Here is a 21,493-nt window from a genome sequence, read left to right on the forward strand (position 1 = left end):
CCTTGGTTGATCAGCATTGCATGTCTATATCTGTTTTCATGAGAAACCACTTTGAAGATATCAATATGTAATACAACAAGCATTGTTAATTCCCTACCACTTTGTTTGTAACTCTGTACTGTCTGCACTGTTCCTTTGCTATTTTGTAAAATGTTATCTGTCTGTTAATATTTTCCTCCTTTTATTTTTAAAATTAAAACAAAAACAATTATTAAGTATCTGATAGGCACCAAGTAACAGGTGTTGAGAAAGTTATGGTGAATCAGGCTGGCACTGGTCTTTTCCTCATGGAGTTGATAGTCAATAGATATGTAAACAGATTTCCATTTCTTGACTATGGAAGAACACGTGATCCAAAAGTTCTTTAACCACAAAACATTTACACATATTGAACATAATGTAAGAATCACCCTTTAAATGTATAAGGAAGCTTAGAAGAATTTGTAAGGAAACACCCCTATGACCAAATCAGAGCAGTAAGACATCTTAGTTATGGCTGGAGTCTGGCCGTCTTGTTAGCCAGTGATCTTGGGTTTTAACTTAGAAACAGAAAATGAGGCTACAGAAGTTTTGGCAACACAAGAATGGAGTAAGATTTCCCACAATAAACCACTGACAGCTATACCATTAGTGAAAAGGCCAAACTAGAGACCTTTTCAATTATTGCTAGGCTTAGGGAAATAACACTCCTCTCTGGGAATTCTTAAATTCAAGGGAGGAAGAGGGCAGACAAAAGGGATGTGAAAAGAATTAAGATGTGTTATGTACATGTACCAAGTCCTCACAATGACTGTAATCATTATGTACTACAAGCATGTACTAATAAAAATTAAAATTAGAAAACAAAGTCAGGGACAGGACTTTTAAAAAAGATACATAATACCACATCCAGCTCATTTTGCATATAAGAGAAAGCAGGAATAATTTTAATATTAGGAAACAAGAATAACAAGCTAAATGAATTGCACATTATCAAAGAAGCAGCTGGGGATATAGCTCAGCTGAAAAAGCACTTGCCTGGCAAGTGCAAGGTCATGAGTTCAATTCCCAGTACCAAAAAAAAAAAAAGAAAAAATCAAAGAGAAAAAAAAATCTATCTTTTCAAAAAAAGTTAAGAAATCAAATAAAATTTGGTCCCAGGTTCATCATATAATCTGAGACACTTAGGGTTAGGGTTAAGGTTAGGGTTAGAGTTAGGGTTAGGGTTAGGGTTAGAAAAGAAAAGACTCAAATTCATGCAATTAGGAATGAAAAGGGTGAAATCACAACAGATCCTACAGAAATCTGGAAGATCATTAGTACTTACTTTGAGAAACCTTAGTAAGGTTAAAAACACAGAGAAGATGGACAGACTCCTCGATACATATGAATTACAAAAGTTGAATCCAAAAGATATAAAAATTCTGAATAACCCAATTATCAGTCATTGAAACTGAAAATGTAATTAAAAACTTATTAACAAAGATAAGCTCAGGTCCTTATGGATTCACTGCTGAATTCTACATGAAATTTAGAGAAGATCTAATGCCATTACTCATCAAACTCTGTAATGAAATTGAAAGGGAAACAATACTCCCAAAGCCATTCCAGGAAGTAAGTATTACCCTGAAACCAAAACCAGAGACGTACCCAGCCAAAAAAGAGAACTCTAAGCCCATCTCTCTAATGAATATAGATGCAAAAATCCAAAAATAAGATATTGGCAAACAGAATGCAGCAAACCATCAGGAAGATTATACTCCATGACCTAGTAGGATTCATCCCAGGATGGAGGGATGGTTCAACATATGCAAATCAATCAATGTAACACACCATATTAACAGAACCAATGACCAAAACCATATGATCATAGGTGTATAAATAGAGTTTGACAAAGGCCAACACCCATTCATGATCAAAAACCCTACAAACCCAGGCGTGGTGGTGCACACCTGTAATCCCAGCACTCGGAAGGCTGAGACAGGAGGATTGTTGCAAGTTGGAGACCAGCCTGGGCCTCAAAGTGAGCTCAAGGCCAGCCTGAATTGCAAAGTAAGACCCTATCTGAAAAAGACAAAAAAAACACCCTACCAAAAATTAAAACAAATAGTCTTTATCTCAATTTGATAAAAGCCATCTATGAGAAACCAACAGCCAATACCATACTAAATGTCAAAAACTGAAATCTTTCTCTCTAAAATGAGGAACAAGACAAGGATGTCCACTATCACCACTCTTATTCAATATAGTTCTAGAACATTAGCTAGAGCAATTAGACAAGAGAAAAAAATAAAAGGAATACAGACAGGAAAAGAAGAAGTTAAATTATCATTATTTTCAGATGACATGATACTCTACATAGAAGACCCCCAAACTCCACCAAAAGACTTGTAGATTTAATAACCAAATTCAGCAGAATAGCTGGATATAAAATCAACACCCAAAAATCAATAGCCTTTCTGTACACAAGCAACAAATTCACACAGAGAGAAATTAGAGAAACCAGACCTTTCACAACAGCACTGAAAAAAATGAAGTTCTTAGGAATCATTCTAACAAAGGAAGTAAACAGTCTCTACATTGAAAACTACAGAACTTTGAAAAAGGAGATCAAAGAGGGTATCAGAAAAAGGGAAAGAGAGCCCTTGTTCTTGGGTAGAAAGAACTAACACAGTAAAAATGGCCATACTCCCAAAATTCTTACACAGATTTAATGCAATCTCAATCAAAACACCATTTACACACCTCACAGAACTACAGAAAACATTCCTGAAATTCATCTGGGACAAGAAGAGACCTACAATAGGAAAAACAATTCTGGGCAACAAAGGCAAAGCAGGGGGCATCACAATTCCTGACTTGAAATTATACTACAGAGTTACAGTGATACAAGCAGCATGGTATGGTACTGGCAGAGAGAGAGAGAGAGAGAGAGAGAGAGAGAGAGAGAGAGAGAGAGAAAGGGAGGGAGGGAGGGAGGGATGACAGGAGGGAGCGAGGGAGGAAGGGAGGGAGGAAGAGAGAGATCTGAGGATCAGTGGAACAGATTAGAAGATACAGACACAACTTCAAACACACCCAGCTATCTTATTTTTGACAAAAGGGCCAAACACATTTACCGGAAGAAAGAAAGCCTCTTTAATAAATGGTGCTAGAAGAACTGGCTTTCCACATGCCAAAAACTGAAACTGTTATATCACCATGCACTAAACTAAAATCAAAATGGATTAAAGATCTAAATATTAAAACAGAAACTAAATCTCCTGGAAGAGAGAATAGGCAGAACTCTTGAAGACACAGGTGTAGTCCAAAAAAACTAATGGAACCATAAATGGTTGGGGACATTTAAATGATAATTTTCATGAATTATTGGTAAGTCTGAAAAGTTCCTTCTAAGAGAGAAGGTCCTGAGGACCACAGTCTTGAAGAAGACCCCATATTTTAGTGTGTTTTATCTTCAGGAACCCCAAGAGGTACTCACAGTAAAGATCTGAAAAAGATTCCCTTGTTGCTCTCACAAGGGAAAGGCAAGAGTAATTATGGTAAACTATGCTCAGAGCATTATTCATATTAAATTTTTACTGTCTGAGTGAACAGACTTTCCCACAGCTTTATCCAGACTGGAAGAGGACTTTCCTTTTATCCTAATTTAGCCCTCTCTAGCTTTCCTGTTTCACCTAAGGAGATTAAAAACAACAACAACAACAATAAGGCAATACACTTGGAAAAACCCTTGTGAGTTTCTGTTGCTCTGCTTTCATTACCCACATGTTACTGCATGTGGTTTATGATATGCTATAAATATTTATAATTTTTATGTCCATTTAAATTTTTGTTCAGGGGGCTGGGGATTTAGCTCAGCAGCACAGCGCCTGCCTGGCAAGCGCAAGGTCATGAGTTCAATTCCTGGTACCGGAGAAAAACCAAAACCAAAAAAAATTTAAAATAAAAAAAAAAATAAATTTTTGTTTAAAACTCAGCAAAACACACCACCACCCCCTCCAAAAATCAGGGTAATACAGGAATCTGCAGCTTCTAGAATGTTCAGCTACAGCAAGCACCGAATATAACCAACTCATAACAAAAGTAAAAAACATTCACATTTAATGCAAAATCTTCAACTTGAAACAGAAAATTACAACACACATCAAAATCTGAAGGATCACAATCAAACTCAAATATGAGATAGATATGGGAATTATAAGGCAGAAGATTTAAAATAATCTGGACAAAATGATTTAGGGAACTAATGGAAAAAATAAACCACATGCAATAACACATGAAAGCAGAGAGACAGAAACTCTGGGAATCAAAAGGAAATGCTAGAAATGAAAAACACTGTAACTAAAATGAAGAATGCCCTTGACTGATATATCAGTAGACTGAACATAGCCAAGGAAAAGAATTGTTGAGCTTGAAGACAGTACAATAATAACTGTTTGAATTAAAACGCAAAAACAAAAAAATTGAAAAACTAAGCAGTATATGAAAAGTATGAATATTCTTGAAATACAAAAAGGAAAGAAAAAATATAAGATGTAGTATAGGACATTCTAGGAATGTCCTAGAAATTTTGATAATTAATATGCAGTATCTACATATCTACATACAGTATATATACTTATTAAGTACAGTATTAAAATATAGAATTATAAAACATTGAAAAATTCAAGGATCTAAATATATGAAATTCCATGTTCATTGATTGGAAATATACAATGTTAAGATATAAGTTGTTTCCAAAGTGATTTGTAGATTCAACAGAATCTGAATTAAAATTCCAGGAAGCTATTTTGTAGACATTAACAAGTAATTCTAAGTTTATATGGGAAGGCAAAAGACTCAGCAGAGAGAATATACTATTAAAGAAGACAAAATTTGAAGACTTACATTATCCAGCTTCAAGATTTAATTCAAAGCTACAGTAGTTAAGACAGCATAGTTTGGCAAAAGAATAGATACACATCAATGAAGTGAATTTAAAACTTAAAGAAACATATAAATATAGACTATCAGTGTTTGACAAAGGGGTAAAGGCAATTAAGTGGAGAAAGAACACCCTTTCAACAAACTGTGCTAGAACAATTTTTGGATGGCCATATATAAATTCAGTGAACCTAGACACACATTTTACATCTTTCACAAAACTAACTCCAAATAAATCACTGACAGTAAGTGTAAATACAAAACTATATAACTTTTAGAAGAAAATGCAAGAGAAAGATTGATGTGCTTTTAAATACAACACCAAAACCACAATCCATGAAAGGAAATGATGATGAGTTGAACTTCATTAAAACATTTTGCTCTCTAAAAAATACTATTAAGAGAATGAAAACAAGACACAGACAGGGAGGCTATAATTGCAAAGCATGTATCTCATAAGGAAATGCATCCAAAATATGCAAAGAACTCTGAAAACTCAACAGTAAACACTTCAAAAATGAGCACAAGATTTAAATGAGCAGCTTATAAGAAGATATACAAATGGAAAATAAACATATGAAAATATGTTCCACATCATTTATTAAGAAGGAATTGTAAAACAATTTATTAGTATACATTTATCACAATAGTAAAATCTAAATCTTTGGTATAGGGCAACCCATTCAGGACCCCTCCTGTCTCTCAGGAGCTGTTCCTATTCCCCAATCCTACTCTCCAAAAAATTTTCCTACTCTTAACCTCCAAAATAAATAAATAAATAAATCTTTGGTATACACACACTTTAGAAGAGAGTTTGGTGATTTCCTATAAAGTTAAACATCATTTTACTATATGATCCAGCAATTATGCACCTAAATATTTACTGAACTTTAAAAAAAAACCTGCATGTGAAAGTTTATAATGTAATGACAAAAAAACATGTAATCAGACAAGCTATAATTCATAAGTACATGGATAAACAAAATATGACACATCTGACAATGGAATATTATTTAGTGAGAAGAAGAAATGAATGATAAAGGTACAAAGCCACGGATGAACCTTAAACACATGCTGCTAAGTGAAAGAAGCCAAACTGAAAAGATCGTACCATAGATGATGCCAAATACAGAAAGTCAACCACTACTTCAGACAGGTAATCAAGGTCAAAGTCAAGAGTGTTAAATCGTATTAGCTGTGAATACCCTTCATATATGCAACCCCTAAATTGGCATTTTTCTGTGATCTTTCTCCTAAATATATACCACCTCAGTCTAATCATGAGAAAAACATTACAGAAACCCCACTTAAGAGACATTCTACAAAATACCTGCTGATCAGTACTCCTCAAAATTGTCAAGGTCATCAAAAACAAGGAAAGTCTGAGATTGCCATAGCCAAGAGAAGCCTAAGGAGACATGACAACTAAGTGTAATGTGGTATCCTGGATGGGATCCTGGAACAGAAAAAGGACATTAGGAAAAAAAACTAAGAAAATGTGCACAAAGTATGGACTTCAGTTATTAATGGCTCAGTATTGATTCATTAACTATTATAAATATACCATAATAATGTAAGATGCTAAAGCTAGCAAAAATTGTGTGTGAGGTACATAGAACTGCTACAAATCTTCACAATTTTACTGAGAATCTGAAACTTCTAAAATAAAGACTATCTTGAAAAACAATTGTATTTTCATATGCTAACAATAAACAATTGGAATGTGAAATCTGAACTCCTTTATAAAAGTATAAAAATATGACACACACAGGGATGTCTGACAAAAGATGTGCCAGGTCAATACACTAAAAACTACACATCAACCGGGTATGGTGACATACACCTGAACCCCATCTACTCAGGAGGCTGAGGCAAGAGAATCACAAAGTTGAGGTATGGGCCATTTAATGAAAGCCTGTCTCAAAATAAAGCCAGGTGTGGCAGCTCACACCAGTAACCCCAGCACTCAGGATGGTGAGGCAGGAGGATTGTCGTGAGTTCGAGGACAGCCTGGGGTACATAGTGAGTTTAAGGCCAGCTTGGACTACATGGCAAGAACTTGTCTCAAAAAAGTTAACTAGTTAATGAATTAAATATAACTGGGGATGTGGCTCAGCACTCCCTGGATTCAGTCCCTAGTGAAGCATAAACATACACAGACTCATACACGCATGCACATGCACACATACACACACCACTTCCAAAACAAACAAAATGCTGAGGAAAACTAAAGACTTAAATGAATGAAGAAATAAACTGTGCTCATGAGTAGGAAGATTCAACATTTTCATTATTCCTCCCCAGTTCCAACCAAATTCCCAGCTGGATTTTTTTAATTTAAAAAAAAATAATTCTAAAATTGAAATAAGATGCAAACTAAAATAACCAATGTCACAATGAAAAATAAGAACAAAATCGGGGAGTTAATACTACCTAATAGGAAGACTTAAAAAACACTAAGATAATGAGAAATATTATATGGGCATCAACATATATAAGTAGACCCATAGAATGAAACAGATAATCAAGAAATAAACCCACAAAGACCAAAATTGGTAAATTTTTTAGCTAGAGAGAAAATCTTGAGAGAGAACAAAGTTGGATGCCTCATGCCTCCTCATTTTAAATTACATTATGTTGGCTGCTACAGTAACCAAAACATCATGATACTGACAAGAAATAAATAAACCTACTGTAATGGTTGATACATTGTGTCAACTTGCATTTAGAAGTTTAACTAAGAGACTCAGCAGGGGGCCAAGGTCCTCCCTTTGTAAACATCTTCATGGTGTGCAAGAGGAGGGCATAGAGATGGTGTGAGTCCTACATGCCCCCTTTTTTGTTCTTATCGCTTTTGCTGTGTTCTGCTGCCGTGAACTGCTGCCCCTGTGCCATGCCACTCTGCCTTGGAGCCAGCTGATTATGGATTGAAACTGCCACAAACTGCGAGCTAAATAAACCTCTCCTTCCTTAATTTGGGGCATCAGGTATTTTGTCTCAGCAAGGAGAGAAAAACAACCAAGACATCCACAAATACATGGTCGAATGATGGGAAGTGTGGCACAAGGGTAACAAACTACGCAATGGGGTAAGGCAATTCTCTTCAATGGTGGCTGGAAAATGAAACAGGCACATGCAAAGAAATTAAAACTAGACCTTTATCTTACACTGTACACAAAAGTCAACTGAAGATTGATTACGGAATTAAACAGAACTGGAAATATAAGAGTCCTAGAAGAACACAAAGGAGAAAAATTTCATAGTACTGCAAGTTATTTTTCATCTATGGCACCAAAAACACAGGTAAAGACCAAAAACAGACACATGAGGCTACATGAAGCGACAAGGCTTCTGTGTAGCAAGAGTCAACAGAGTAAAAAGACAACCTAGAGAACTGGGGAAAATATGTGGAAACACGTACCTGCTAAAGTATTAATATCCAAAACATTTTTAAAATGCATTCAATTGAATAGCAAAAAACAATCAAAAGCAACAAAACAAAAACAAACTATCCAATTTATAAATGGGTGAAGAGATTGCACAGACAATTCTCCAAAGAAGACATACAAATGATGAAAAGATGATCGGTATCATTAATCACTGGGGAAATGCAAATCGCAGTGAGGTATCACTTCACACCTGTTAGGACGACTATCAAAAATAAACAAATAACAAATGTTGGCAAACATGGAGAAAATGGAGCCTTTGTACACTGTTGGGGGTAGGTGGGTAAATTGGTGCAGCCACTATGGAGGACAGTAAAATCTCTCAAAATATTAAAAATAAAAGGAGTGACATCAACAAGATGGCTGAACAGAGACCAGTATTTCCACACCACAAAAAAATTTAAAATAATTAGATAGCTATCTATTTTCTTTTTGTTTTTTTTGGTTTTTCTCCGGTACCGGGAACCGAACTCACAACCTTGCGCTTGCCAGGCAGGCGCTTTTGCCGCTGAGCTAAATCCCCAGCCCCTAGATAGCTATCTATTAAAGAAAATATTCCAGAAAGGGATCAGAATTAAGAATCTGCTCTAACACACGAGAGCAAAACATGTAGAATATTCACTTAGAAGGATTTCTGGAGAGATCAGCATGCCTGACACATTGAGAGATGCCTAGAATAAGTAAAGCAAGGTCTAGCGGTATCGGCCATGTAGTGGGTACTGCCATAGGCCCCAGTGGTCTGCTCTGCAGCAGACATTGGCAACTTCACCACTGAGGTGATTACCACTGGTCCTCACTGCAGACCCCCTACAGAGGGGGAAGAAGATATTCCATACAAACGGAAACCAGAGTAGGGGGAGCTATACTTACATTAGATAAAATAGCCTTTTAGTCAAAAACTGTAAAATGAGACAAAGACGGTCACTGTATAATGACAAACTAGTCAATTCACTAAGAACACACAGCAATTATACATACAAATGCACTCAATACTGGAATACCTAAATATATAAAGCAAATATTAATAAATTTGAAAGGAGAGAGAAGCAACAATATACAATAGATGGGGACTTTGATATACCACTTTCAATAATGGATAATTATTCTGACAGGAATCTAACGAAGACTATGTTTTAGGCTAAATGTACTGAACACATATAATATATATATATAAAATTCCATCCAATAGCAGAATTACACCTTTTTCTGAAGCACATCCAAAACATACTCTAAGACAGACCATATGTTAGGACACAAAACAAACAAAAAAAACCAACAAATTTAAGAGGGCTAAAAATATATCAAGCATTTTTCTGGCCATAATAGAATGAAGTAAAATCATTAACAAAGGGACAACTGGAAAATCCACAAATATGTGGAAATTAAATAGCACACTCTGAACAGCCAATGGGACAACACAAACATCAAAAGGAGAATTTTAAAAATCTTGAAACAAAAACAGAAACCAAACAAAAATTTATGGGATGTGGCAAAAGCAGCTCTCAGAGGGAACTATGTACTGATGAACATCTACATTAAAAAAAGAAAAGATTTCAAATAAACAGCCTAACTATACCTCCAGGAAGTTAAAAAAAAAAAAACTGAACCCAACGTTAGTAAAAGGAAGGAAACAACAAAGGTCACAGCAAAAGTAAATGTCACATAGCACAAGTCCACAGCAACATACAATAATGGAAGCTAAAAGCTTTCCCCATTAGGTACAAAACGAGGATGACTGCCATTGCCACTGCAATTCATTCCAATACTGGCAGTCTTAGCTAGAGAATTAAACAAGAAAAATGAAAGGCAGCCAATTCAGAAAGGAAGAAATACAGTAGTCTACTTAGAAATGACATCATCTTTCTGTTTAAAAATGACAGGATATAGAAAATTCTAAAGGTTTCACAAAAAAAAACCTTTTATAACTAATAAATTCATATAAAATTGCAGGATCCAAATCAAAATATAAATCTATTGGGTTGGGAGAGGGACACAGGGTCTTGCTATGTATGTAGTTCAGGCTGGCCTTGACTTCACTATGTAGCCCAGGCTTGCCTCACTCATAGGAATCCTCCTGCCTCAGCCTCCTGAGTATTAGGATTATAGGTATGGCTGCCACATCAGCTAAATCTATTGTATTTCTATACAATAACAGAAACTACAATATCATACTGAATGGGGAAAACCTGAAAATATCCCCTTTAAAATCAGCATAAAGAGAAGGATGTCCACTCTTACTATTATTGTTCAATATAGTACTTAAAATTTTAACCACAGCAATCAGGCAAGACAAAAAAAGACAAGAGATATGAATAGGAGAGAAAGAAGTCAAACTATCCTTTTTTGTAGGTAATATGATTCTTTATATAAAAAGACCCATAAAAATAGCAAAGAATTTTTAGATCTGACAAACCAATTCACCAACGTAGTAGGATACAAATTCAATAACAGCAAAATAAACTACTCAATTAAAAAATAGGCAAAGACCTAAACAACCATTTTTCCAAGGAAGATGTATGAGTGGCCAATAAATATATGAAAAGGTACTCACATCACTAAACATCAGGAAAATGCAAATCAAAACCACAATGAGATACCACTTCACACTATCAGGATGACTAGTATCAAAGGCAAGTTTCAACAAGGATGTGGAGAAAAAGAAAACCTTTACATTGTTGGTAGAAATGTAAATTGGTATAGCCATTATGGACAACTTAGGGAGGTGCCCGAAAGAATTAAAAATACAACCATCACATCATCTAGCAACTCTCAGTCTCTTTCTCTCTTTCTCTCTCTCTCTCTCTATATATAAAATATATGGACTTCGAATATATATATATTCAAAATGAATAAAATCATAGTCTCAAAGGGAAATCTTCACTCCCATGTTCATTGCAGCCCTATTCAAAAAAGCCAAGATACACACCCTAAGTGTCCATCAGTGGATGAATGAAGAAACTGTAGCACATCATACCCAATGGAATATAAGTCAGTCATAAATAGGGAAGAATCCCTGCCACGTATAACATGGATGAAACTAGAGGACATTATGCTAAGTGAAATAAGCCAAACAGACTAATGCTACATGATATAACTTGGAATCTTTAAAAAGCCAAACTCAAAAAACAGTAGAAAAGTGGTTACCAATGGCTGAGATTGATAAGATAAATGGGGAGATGGGTAAAAATTGGTCCAAGGGTAAAAACTTGCAGTTCTAGGATGAAAAAGTTCTGGACACCTAACATACAGCATGTTGAATGTAGTTAATAACAATAATATGCCATACACTTAAAATTTTCCAAGAGTACATATTAATATTCTAACTACAATAAAATTAAAGGAACTATGTGAGGCAATGGATATACCAATTAAGCTGATTAAAGTAATCATTTCATAATATTTATATATCAAAAGATCACAATGTATGCCTTCAATATATACAATTTTTATTCAACAATTACACCTCAATAACGTTGAAAAATCTTTCAAAAATTAAAATGAAACTACTATGACCCAACATTCCCACTTCTAAGTATTTATTTAAAAGAATAGATATCAGGACCTTGAAGACATTATCTGCATTCCCACGCTCATATACCCACCATTATTCACAGTTGCCGAGAGGTGAAAATAATCTAAATCTCCTTCAGCAGATGAAGAGATAAAGAAAACGTGGTGTATACATTCAACGGAATATTATTTAGTCTTTAAAGTGAAGGAAATTTTGTCAGATGCTACACCATGGAGGAACCTTAAGAACATTACTTGTGTGACAGGTGAAATAAAACCGTCATAGAAGGAAAAATACTGTATAATATCCCACATACAAAAGGTAAACTCAAAAACAGAAATTTGAACAGTTACTGCCAGCAGCTGAGGGGAAGGAGAAGCATCCATCTTCAATTGATGTAGATCGTTTAGGTGTACAGAAGGCAAAAGTTCTAGAGATCTACTATATAGTTCATATTATGCAATACACTTAAACGTTTAAGTATATTTCATGTTATTTTTTTTTAACCACAAAAAGGAAGTAACAAAATAAGGAAGGAAAGGAGGGAGAAAGGGAGGGAGAGAATACATATATGATCAACTGACCTATGCACTGCAAGGCAATTCAGTGAAGAAAAGTAAGTATTTTCAACAAATGATCCTGGAACAACTAAACATCCTTATGCCAAAAAAGTGGAATATCATTTACATATTATATCACATACAAAAATTAACTTGAAATGATTACAGATCTAAATGTAAGAGCTAAAACTATAAAACTGCTAAGAGTAATTATGGGAGAAAATCTTAATTACTTTAGGCTTTACAAAAATTTCTTTAAAAGAACATAAAACACTGGATTATAAATATATTAAATTCAATAAATTTCACTAAAAACATTTGCTCTTTAAAAAGATACTGTTAAGATAGTACAAAGGCAAGCCACAGAATGGGAGAAAATATCTGCAAAACATATACCTGATAAATATTTTATACATAAAATACAGAATCTTACAATTTTATTAATATAACAGTAATATAAAAGATTTAGCAGGTATCTCACAAAAGATGCACAGATAGCAAATAAGTTCATGAACAGATGCCAAAATCATTAATCATTAGGAAAGGATAAATTAAAACCATAATATATATCTGTTAGAAAAGTTAACGCTAAGATACCTTGGTAAGGATATGTAACTACTGAAACACTCCTACACTGCTGCTACAAATGTAAAATAAAATAGCACAAGCACTGTTCTACAGCCACTAGGGAGCAGGAGAAAGAGAGAGAGGAAAAGGGAGAGGAAAAAGGGAAGAGGTGAGAAAGAGGGAGACGGAGAGTTAACTGGTTTGTTCAAAAGTGAAATACATATCATCATACAACTTACCCATTTTAATCCTTTAATCAAGAAAAACAAAAGCATTTAGACACAGAAGGACTTATATAGGAATGTTTTCAGCAAGTTTGTCACAGGCCCAAATTGGAAACAACCTAATGTCTATTTCTATACCCATACAATATAACATTAGTCAGCTATTACACAGGATGATTAAATATATATATATATATAATATGAATACATCTCAAAATAATTCATGCTGTATAACTGCATTTGTTTAAAGTTTTCATATTTATGGTGTGCCCATTATATGTCAATAAAACTGTTAAAATAAATGGACATCAAAAAATCCCTAAAATTATTATATATCTCTCTGCTAGAACATTATACTATAAAAAGTTCTCCAAAGAACTCCTAATAACATGAGAAAATGTTTATGGTATATAATTAAATGAAACTGGTCAAATACAAAATTATACAGGCCAATCTCAATCACATAAAAACTAACATAATACATACAGGTAGACAAATTTCTGTTCAGGAACAGGTTATATTATTATTTTTCCCTGGAATACAGAATTGAGAATGATTTAGGGGCTGGGGATTTAGCTCAGTGGCACCGCACCTGCCCGGCAAGCACAAGGTAGTGAGTTTGATTCCTGGCACTGGGGAAAAAAAAAAAAAAGAATGATTTAAATTTTCCTCATGATTTTCTCAATTTTGTAAGGTTTTTTGGTTACTGTTGTTTTGCTTTGTTACCTTCATTTCACCTGATCTTAGAATATTCTTATAAGCAGTAAAATTTTTTAATAGTGAAGGAAAAGAACTTGAATTATCTGTCCTGACAAGTGACTGCAACCTGTGCACCACAGCTCCTGCAGTGATCCAAGAGAGACTGAGAATTCACACAAGGACCAAACATTATCTGTAGACTCAGTAATATACTTCACTCAGATGAACTACTATTTTGTAGGCACACATGTGGTAGATTCCTGTAATCCCAGCATTCCGGGAGACTACGGAAGGACTGCAAGATGAACCCAGCCTAGGCAATATAGTGAGACTCTGACTCAAAATAAAAAATTAAAAAAGGGCAGGGATGTACCCCAATGCAAGGTCCTGGGTTCAATATCCAGTACCACAAAAACAAAACAACAACATGAAATGCTATTTTTTCAAATGTTCACAGATCCATTAAAATTTGACCGTACTGAATTTACAGAACCTCTATTCCCCCTATCAACGGATCCTAAAAGTTAAATGACAGACATAGGGCCTGGGGATTTAGCTCAGCAGCTCAGCGCCTGCCTGGCAAGCGCGACATCGTAAGTTCTATCCCCAGTACTGGAAATAAAACAAAACAAAACAAAAAATGACAGACATAGAAATTGTCCAAAAATGTATCCTCTCATATTTATTGCATATAGGCTATTTTAATTGATATATGTTCTGCTTCCATAATAGTATGTAGGAAGAGTTAAAGCAACATACTTAGCATTCAGTTAATAGAAATTCCATTACATGCTCCTATTTTTGTACTATGACTTTTTTTTTTTTTTTTTTTTTTGGTCTTTTTGAGACAGGGTCTCACTATATAGTTCAGGCTGGCCTTGAATTCACTTTGTAGCCTGGGCTGGTCTTGAACTCATAGTGATCCTCCTGTCTCAGCCTCCTAAATTCTGGGATTACACATGTGTGTCACCACGTCCAGCCTCTACTATGACTTTTTTTTTATTTTTTATTTTTTTGGTATCAGGAATTGAACTCATGATCTTGCACTTGCCAGGCAGGCGCTATCTCCAGCCCTCTGACTTTTAATTACCTCTAAACTACCTCTTTTCTAACATGTCCCTCTTTATATTGTTAACATCCCAGAACAGAATTTAAGGTTATACAGTAAATTAAACAAATTCAAATATGCTTAGTATCCAGAAGGGCCTTATAAAAGCTATTTCAATTAAACTTCAAGAAATCTGCAAATGTACAGGTAAGATTACTAGAAATATGCTTTCTAGTTAAGTGGGCCATTACCAGTCTGTGATGATTTCAGGGAAACTGTTCAATATGTCCTGAGGTTTCTAAAACTGCTTCACAATAATACTTCCAGAAATTAAATTCAACAAATAATTTAATTTTCATTATAAAAGATATTACAAAAAGCAGAGCTATCAGTTACAGTTATTTCATTTACCTCAAAGAATTATTCTCTGCTTTTTGTCTGCCAAGTTCACTCTCAGTATCCATTGCTTTTCTTGCTAGTGATTTCATTTCTTTTTCCACAGTGGTTATGGTTTCCTTCATCAAAGTCATATTTGACATTTGCTCCATCCGTTCATCATCAAGCTATACAAGTAGAACAACAAAGTTACGCCATCACTAAAGAAGCCTCAGGTGTCTTCCTGCAGAGACAGCCTCCCTCACTCCATTCCAGCTGTGGGTTATGGAAAACCTTACATAAGATGGTCGGGTCAGACCTGAGTGCTGTGGGAGGTGTTATGGAGAAGGTATTATGTTTTTGTAAGGAACAAAAACTGGACACTGCATAGCTTTTCTATAAAGTCTATCACAGTGCGTTGGTTTACATTTTTCCAATCTGGTTCAATTTGTCTATAGCCTACATATTCAAATTGCAAAGGAATTTCTTATTTGTTATCTACTATTAATAAATTACGAATGAGATTATGGGGTAAGTGGGATCATGAAAACAAAAACTTTCTCTTGTTTAGTGTTTTTACTTATTATAACAAAATACTTCAGATAAATTTATAAAAATATTTAATTAAACTTAATAACAAGTTAAATACATTTAATCCTGCTTATATAGTCATAACATCTCAAATATATATCCACAGCATCTCAAATTCTTCATATCTTTATATTTGGCAATATTATTTTTAACAAAACAGAGAGATGAGAAAGTACTAAAATCTGAGAAGACATCCTAACAGTTTTTTAAAAGAACACGTTTTGCAACCAAACACACAAAAAATTTACTCGTACTTTTAAAAGGAAGCAAGTAAAACAGTGATGATTTGTACTATACATACCACCTTAAGTATTTTAGGATTACAAACATTATCTTATAAAAATAAAAGAACTTCTCTGAATACAGAAAAAAGGGGAGAGAGAAGGTCACTGAGAGGCTTTTATAGCCTAGAGTGATTGTTTTTACATTATGAACTGTACACTCCAGCTCTTCTATCCTTTGTTCCAAGTGGGCTTTCTCATTAAATGCTGTCTCTTGAGCAATCTGTTTAAAATAGAAAAATAAAAAGAGTGATTTCAGTGTCACTATATTTGTGTTTCACATATGTTTAGATAGATAAAATGCCTGCAAACCTTTAGCCTTTCTCTCAGACTGTCTCGCTCTGTGGTCATTCTTCGTAAATCAGTGAAGGCTACATCTCTCTCAGTCTCCACCCGCCGGAGAATAGCATGTGCTGTTGTTGATTTAGGAGACTTACAGTTTTTCATCATTTCTCGCCGAAGTCGAGCAATTTCTTCCTGTGCCTGTTATTTAAATACACAGATAAAATTTTAAAATAAGCTTTAAATTAGACATAAATATGTCCACCTTATATCTAGCCAGTTACAATGCAAACCTGTATTAATATGCATAAGCGAAGTAATGATAGTTTATATTTTCAAATGAATTTATACCAATAAATGCAAATGAATATATTTGAATACAAGTTCACTTTACAATGTATTTATCAAAAATTTTAAATAAAATTAATTAGGACAAAATCACTGCATCAAAGAATGTTTTGCAACAAAATATACTCAGTATACTTCTTTTATCTATTTTGTGGTAAAAATTTGAATACATCATAATTCAGGTAGAACACTGACGTGGTGAAGATTATCATAGTGTCTGCCTTTCTCTACTTCAGTGCATTTCCTACTAGCATTTCCTGGCTACTTCTGCCCTGACAAAAACACCCATCATACTGTGGTAGCCCAAGATACTCTCTATTCACTTGTTCAGATGACATCAGACCCTATTTTGCTGCAGAAGTCTCCCTAGCTTTTTTCCTCAGGATTTGGGTCCCCATCTATTCAGCTGATGTCTAAGTCTTCAGGGAAAGACTCATCAAATCCCAATTTCTGTACCTCAGCCTGCACTAGAACTCCAGACCTTACTTCCTTAAGAGCCTTCTAAAATCTCCCAGTTTCTAGTTGTTTTCCTGACCTTGAATAGTGCCTCTTTCTCCCCAACCCTCTGTCACCTACACGGCTCCTTTATCTTGAAAACCTGTCATTTAATCCTGCTGTGCCATTGGCCGTGCTGCATTTCTTCTTCCTCCGGTATAATTTTTTAAAGTACCATCTGTACCCATTGGAATAGTTCCTCACCACCCACTCTCTCAACCCAGTGTAACCAGGCTCCCACTCCCAGCATATTCCACAGAATTTCAAGTAATGAGCTCACCAAATCTAACAGGCTTTCCTCCATTCCTGTTCTTCACATTCTGGCAACACCTGATGTTATTTTCATCACCCTTTTTCTTGAGATTCCTTCCTCCCTTGGACTTGTAACATCTTCTTAGTTCTTTATCTCTTTCAAAAGCTCCTCTCTACCTCTTGAACATTACATCTTGACCTCTTCGTTCCTTTAGGTAGAGCATTCTCACTGAGAATTTCATTTACTCTGCAGACTCAAAACTCACCTCTAAGCCATGACTTCTAAAACTACACACTATCTGTCTCCTCACACCAATACTGTACTCCTGACTGCCTGAGGCAATTACCACCTGAATGTATACCATCATCTTGCTCCATCTATCTGACCCTAGAGTCACAATTTTTCCCTCACAAATGACTTTTTTTTTCTTTTTTTTTTTTTGCGACAGGGTCTTGCTGTACAGTTCAGGCTATGCCTGCACTCACTATGTATCCAGGCTGGCCTTGAACTTTCAGCAATCCTCCTGCCTCAGCCTCCTGAGTGCTGTGATTATAGGCATGTGTGACCACACCCAGCACCAATGACTTTATTTCTCCTTTTATTACAATTCTCTCAGTCATTCAAAACAGACTTTTAGATAATTCAGTTTGTTCCTCTTTGCTAAAGCCAATCTCATCAAGTCTCTCTGCATGGCTTTCGTGTGTCTTATGTCCACTGATGGCACCTCACTTAGTCCCTCAGAGTCTCATGCACGCACTACTGGAGCAGCCTTCCAAGGAGCCCACAGTCTCTCCCTCCTCTAGTTCTCCTGAGGGAGTGACTGCTGTGCAAGAGTAATATAGGAGGATTATCCGAGAAATAAGAAGTTGCCACCAGGTTAAAACTGTACTCTGGTCATGTTTCTCCTTCTTTAAAAAACAATAAATTTCTCACTACATAAAACAAACTATAAGTCTTTAATTAAGTTCACCCAACAGCCTCTACTGTCCAAGTTCAGAAGTCCACAAACTATGTGAGCTCACAGAACAAAGTGAGCCTGCCTCCTTATTTTATAGATCTATAAGGTAAGAATATATACATCTAGAAATGCCGCTCATTACTTGTTTGTTTATTCATAAATAAGGAATAAACAATTTACCTGTTCATAAAGAAGGAAGGTCTTGTCTCTCTCAGATGTAAGAACCTTGACATTACCCTGAATTTCTGCCAAATGACGCTCATATTTTTCCAGCATGCATTTAAGTTCTTCACGATCTCTTGTTGTTGACTTCAAAAGCTCTACATCACAGTTGGCACCCTACAATTATTACATAAGAAATCTGAAATTTTTCTTTTCAACATATGGTATTAAAAAAAGCTGATACTGGTGGTAGTATATGATCTCTACTTAAATATGACTATATAAAAAGGGGAATCATGAAAAATAAATAACAAAATCATCTTCCTTTTACAATAGCTTTACCGCAAATTGCTCAAATTTGTCTGATTATTGCTTAAACATTAATTATATTGGGAATAAAACTGGAAATAAAGAACCAATATTCTTTTTTCTTAAAGGAACATGTCTCTTTCTCCTTAACTGAGTATAACTGACAGTTAAAATCATATATAGTTAGGATGTCCAACACAACATTTTGAGATATATATACATTGTTAAGTGATTACTACAAACTAGCTGTTATGGTTTAGATCTAGATGTCTCCCTAAAGCCTCCCAGGATCATAGGGAGGAGCGTTGGAAGGTGACTGAATTAAGGGCCGTATACATCGCTGATGTGCTGTTAGGAGATGCAGCCTGTCAGAAGAGGTGGGTCACTGGTGTGTGACATGGAGGGTTTATCTCCCTTCCCGGCTCCTCCCTTCATGTTCTCTGCTTCCCAGATGCCATGAGGTGAGCAGATCTCCTCCATCATTCCCCTGAGCCAAGCTGTCCTGCCTTGGAGCCAGCCAACCATGCCTGAATGTGAGCCAAATTCAACCTTTCCTCCTGTAAGTTGTGGGTGTCAGGTGTTGTGTCTCAGTGAAAAAGAAAGCTGACTAAGGCACTAACATACTCATCACCTCATACACTCATAGCAATCTTCCCTCCACTTAGAAATATTTTATAGTAGCACAAGTCAAAAACTACTCAAATAAAAAGAAAAACACAGTCAGTACCACAAACAGATGAGTGAACATCATTCTAGATGATTTCTTGATATCTCTCTATACAAATGCATTTTTGAAAATAAAACCTGGCGATGTCACGTATACTGTTTTATAACTTGCTGTTTCACTTAACAAAGTATAGCAGACAACTACAATAAATTCATGTCAACATCATGATCTCTTAATGATATAATTCATAATTTTTCCCACCCTACACTTCCCCCCCCATTCCCTTCTTTGTTTACTATAGTCGCCTCCTACTTTCGTACCATCTTTTTTAGAGTCTGCATATTAGGGGAAAGATGCAATACTTGTCTTTCTGAGTCTGGCTGATTTTGCTTATGATGATGATGTCCAGTTCCATCTATTTACCTGCAAATGACCTAATTTTGCTCTTCCTTTTGGCCATGTGATGCAGTACTCCTCTGTGCATTTATACTCCATTTAAAGAACCAACATTCTCATGCACTGGGCCAGGATGGAACCTCTGTCTCCCAACCTCTTTGACATAGCAATTCATGCCAATCAAAACGAATTATTTGCAGATTAGGTAAGTCAAAGTATGTAAGTCAGTGAGCAACAGACTCCAAAATATTTACAAGTTTTCAAACTTACCCGGGAAGATGGAGATGGGCGTCTTGGGCTTTTAGATCTATTTCTGAGCATTTTTCTCAAATGTTGAGCTTCACTTTTGTAGTAATCTCTGTCTGCTTCTAAAGTCTTGACAAAGGAATCAAGTCTAGAGGGAGATTTATTTTGTGCTTTTTCAGTCTCTAAAATTATCTTGCCAAGGAGGAAAAAATCAGACCATTATCTCAAGCTAAATTCTGGCATCCTTTTCTAAAAAAAACAAACAGAATTCTTAAAAATATTAAATTTGTCATTTTAAAAATAGAATATTTAAAACTTATTCGTGATTAGTTTTTTAAAAGCAATTACTTTTGTTTTTTACCATTGCTGGATGTGCTTTATTTTTTCTTGACTAAGAGAACACCTAAATTTACTCAATAACTTTGAAGAAAAATGGTTTAAAAAACGTCAGATGCCATAAATGTGCCCAGACCTAACACAAGTATTATGAAAGGAATTAATGTGCTTTAGAAAAACTTACATGCTATAATAAAACATCTGTCATACTGTTCAAGTTTTGTTCAATAATTTTTCAGTGAATTAATAAATTAAATAGATGTTGGCTATTCCATACTTTCAAGTGTATTTCCATTCATTTTAATATACTTGGAAACATTTATTTTATAATTTTTTAACATTTTTACATTTATCAATATTTTATTGGAAGAAAATTATAAACATTTTCAGAGTATATTAAATATTTTAAGGTTAAATTTTTTGTTGTTGTTGTCTTTTTGAGACAAGGTTTCACTACGCAGTTCAGGCTGACCTTGAACTCACTTTGTAGCCCAAGCTGGCCTTGAACGTGTGACAATCCTCCCGTCTCAGCCTCCCAAATGCTAGAATTACAGGGGTGCACCACCACATGCTGCTAAGGTTAAAATCTTTAAACAGAACTGTTTTTATTTCATAAATAAAATTAACAGAATTAAGCAACAAAACTTATGATTAAAAATATTTATTACTAAGGTCAATGAAATTTAATATGCAGACAGATGCACCTTATATTTTGAGAACTAAAATTTTCAAAGCCATCATTTTAAACAGAAGAACCATTAAAGACATTAAAAAAACTAATGAAAAGTTGTTCTCTCTCCCTAGGAAAAAACTAGTGTGTGCATACACACACAC

At 35.0% G+C, this 21,493-nt stretch overlaps 1 protein-coding gene across 7 annotated transcripts in view; it reads right to left on the reverse strand.

Moving 5' to 3' along the window:
- Positions 1 to 21,493, reverse strand: part of Tsga10 (testis specific, 10) — a 95,156-nt gene that overhangs the window by 40,548 nt on the left and 33,115 nt on the right. For 6 of the 7 annotated variants that reach the window (XM_005400734.2, XM_005400731.1, XM_013522796.1 and 3 more), the window contains exons 5-9: positions 20,348 to 20,515; positions 18,724 to 18,882; positions 16,520 to 16,690; positions 16,353 to 16,430; positions 15,372 to 15,523 (exon numbers count right to left, since the gene is read on the reverse strand). In XM_005400734.2, the coding sequence (XP_005400791.1) occupies positions 15,372 to 15,523; positions 16,353 to 16,430; positions 16,520 to 16,690; positions 18,724 to 18,882; positions 20,348 to 20,398 (611 nt within the window). In that variant the 5' untranslated portion in view covers positions 20,399 to 20,515. Of the gene's footprint in view, positions 1 to 15,371; positions 15,524 to 16,352; positions 16,431 to 16,519; positions 16,691 to 18,723; positions 18,883 to 20,347; positions 20,573 to 21,493 lie in introns of all 7 variants that reach the window. The other variant, XM_013522800.1, reaches the window with a different exon arrangement.

Source organism: Chinchilla lanigera, unplaced genomic scaffold (assembly GCF_000276665.1).
Source record: "Chinchilla lanigera isolate Chin_1 unplaced genomic scaffold, ChiLan1.0 scaffold00069, whole genome shotgun sequence".
Taxonomy (NCBI): domain Eukaryota; kingdom Metazoa; phylum Chordata; class Mammalia; order Rodentia; family Chinchillidae; genus Chinchilla; species Chinchilla lanigera.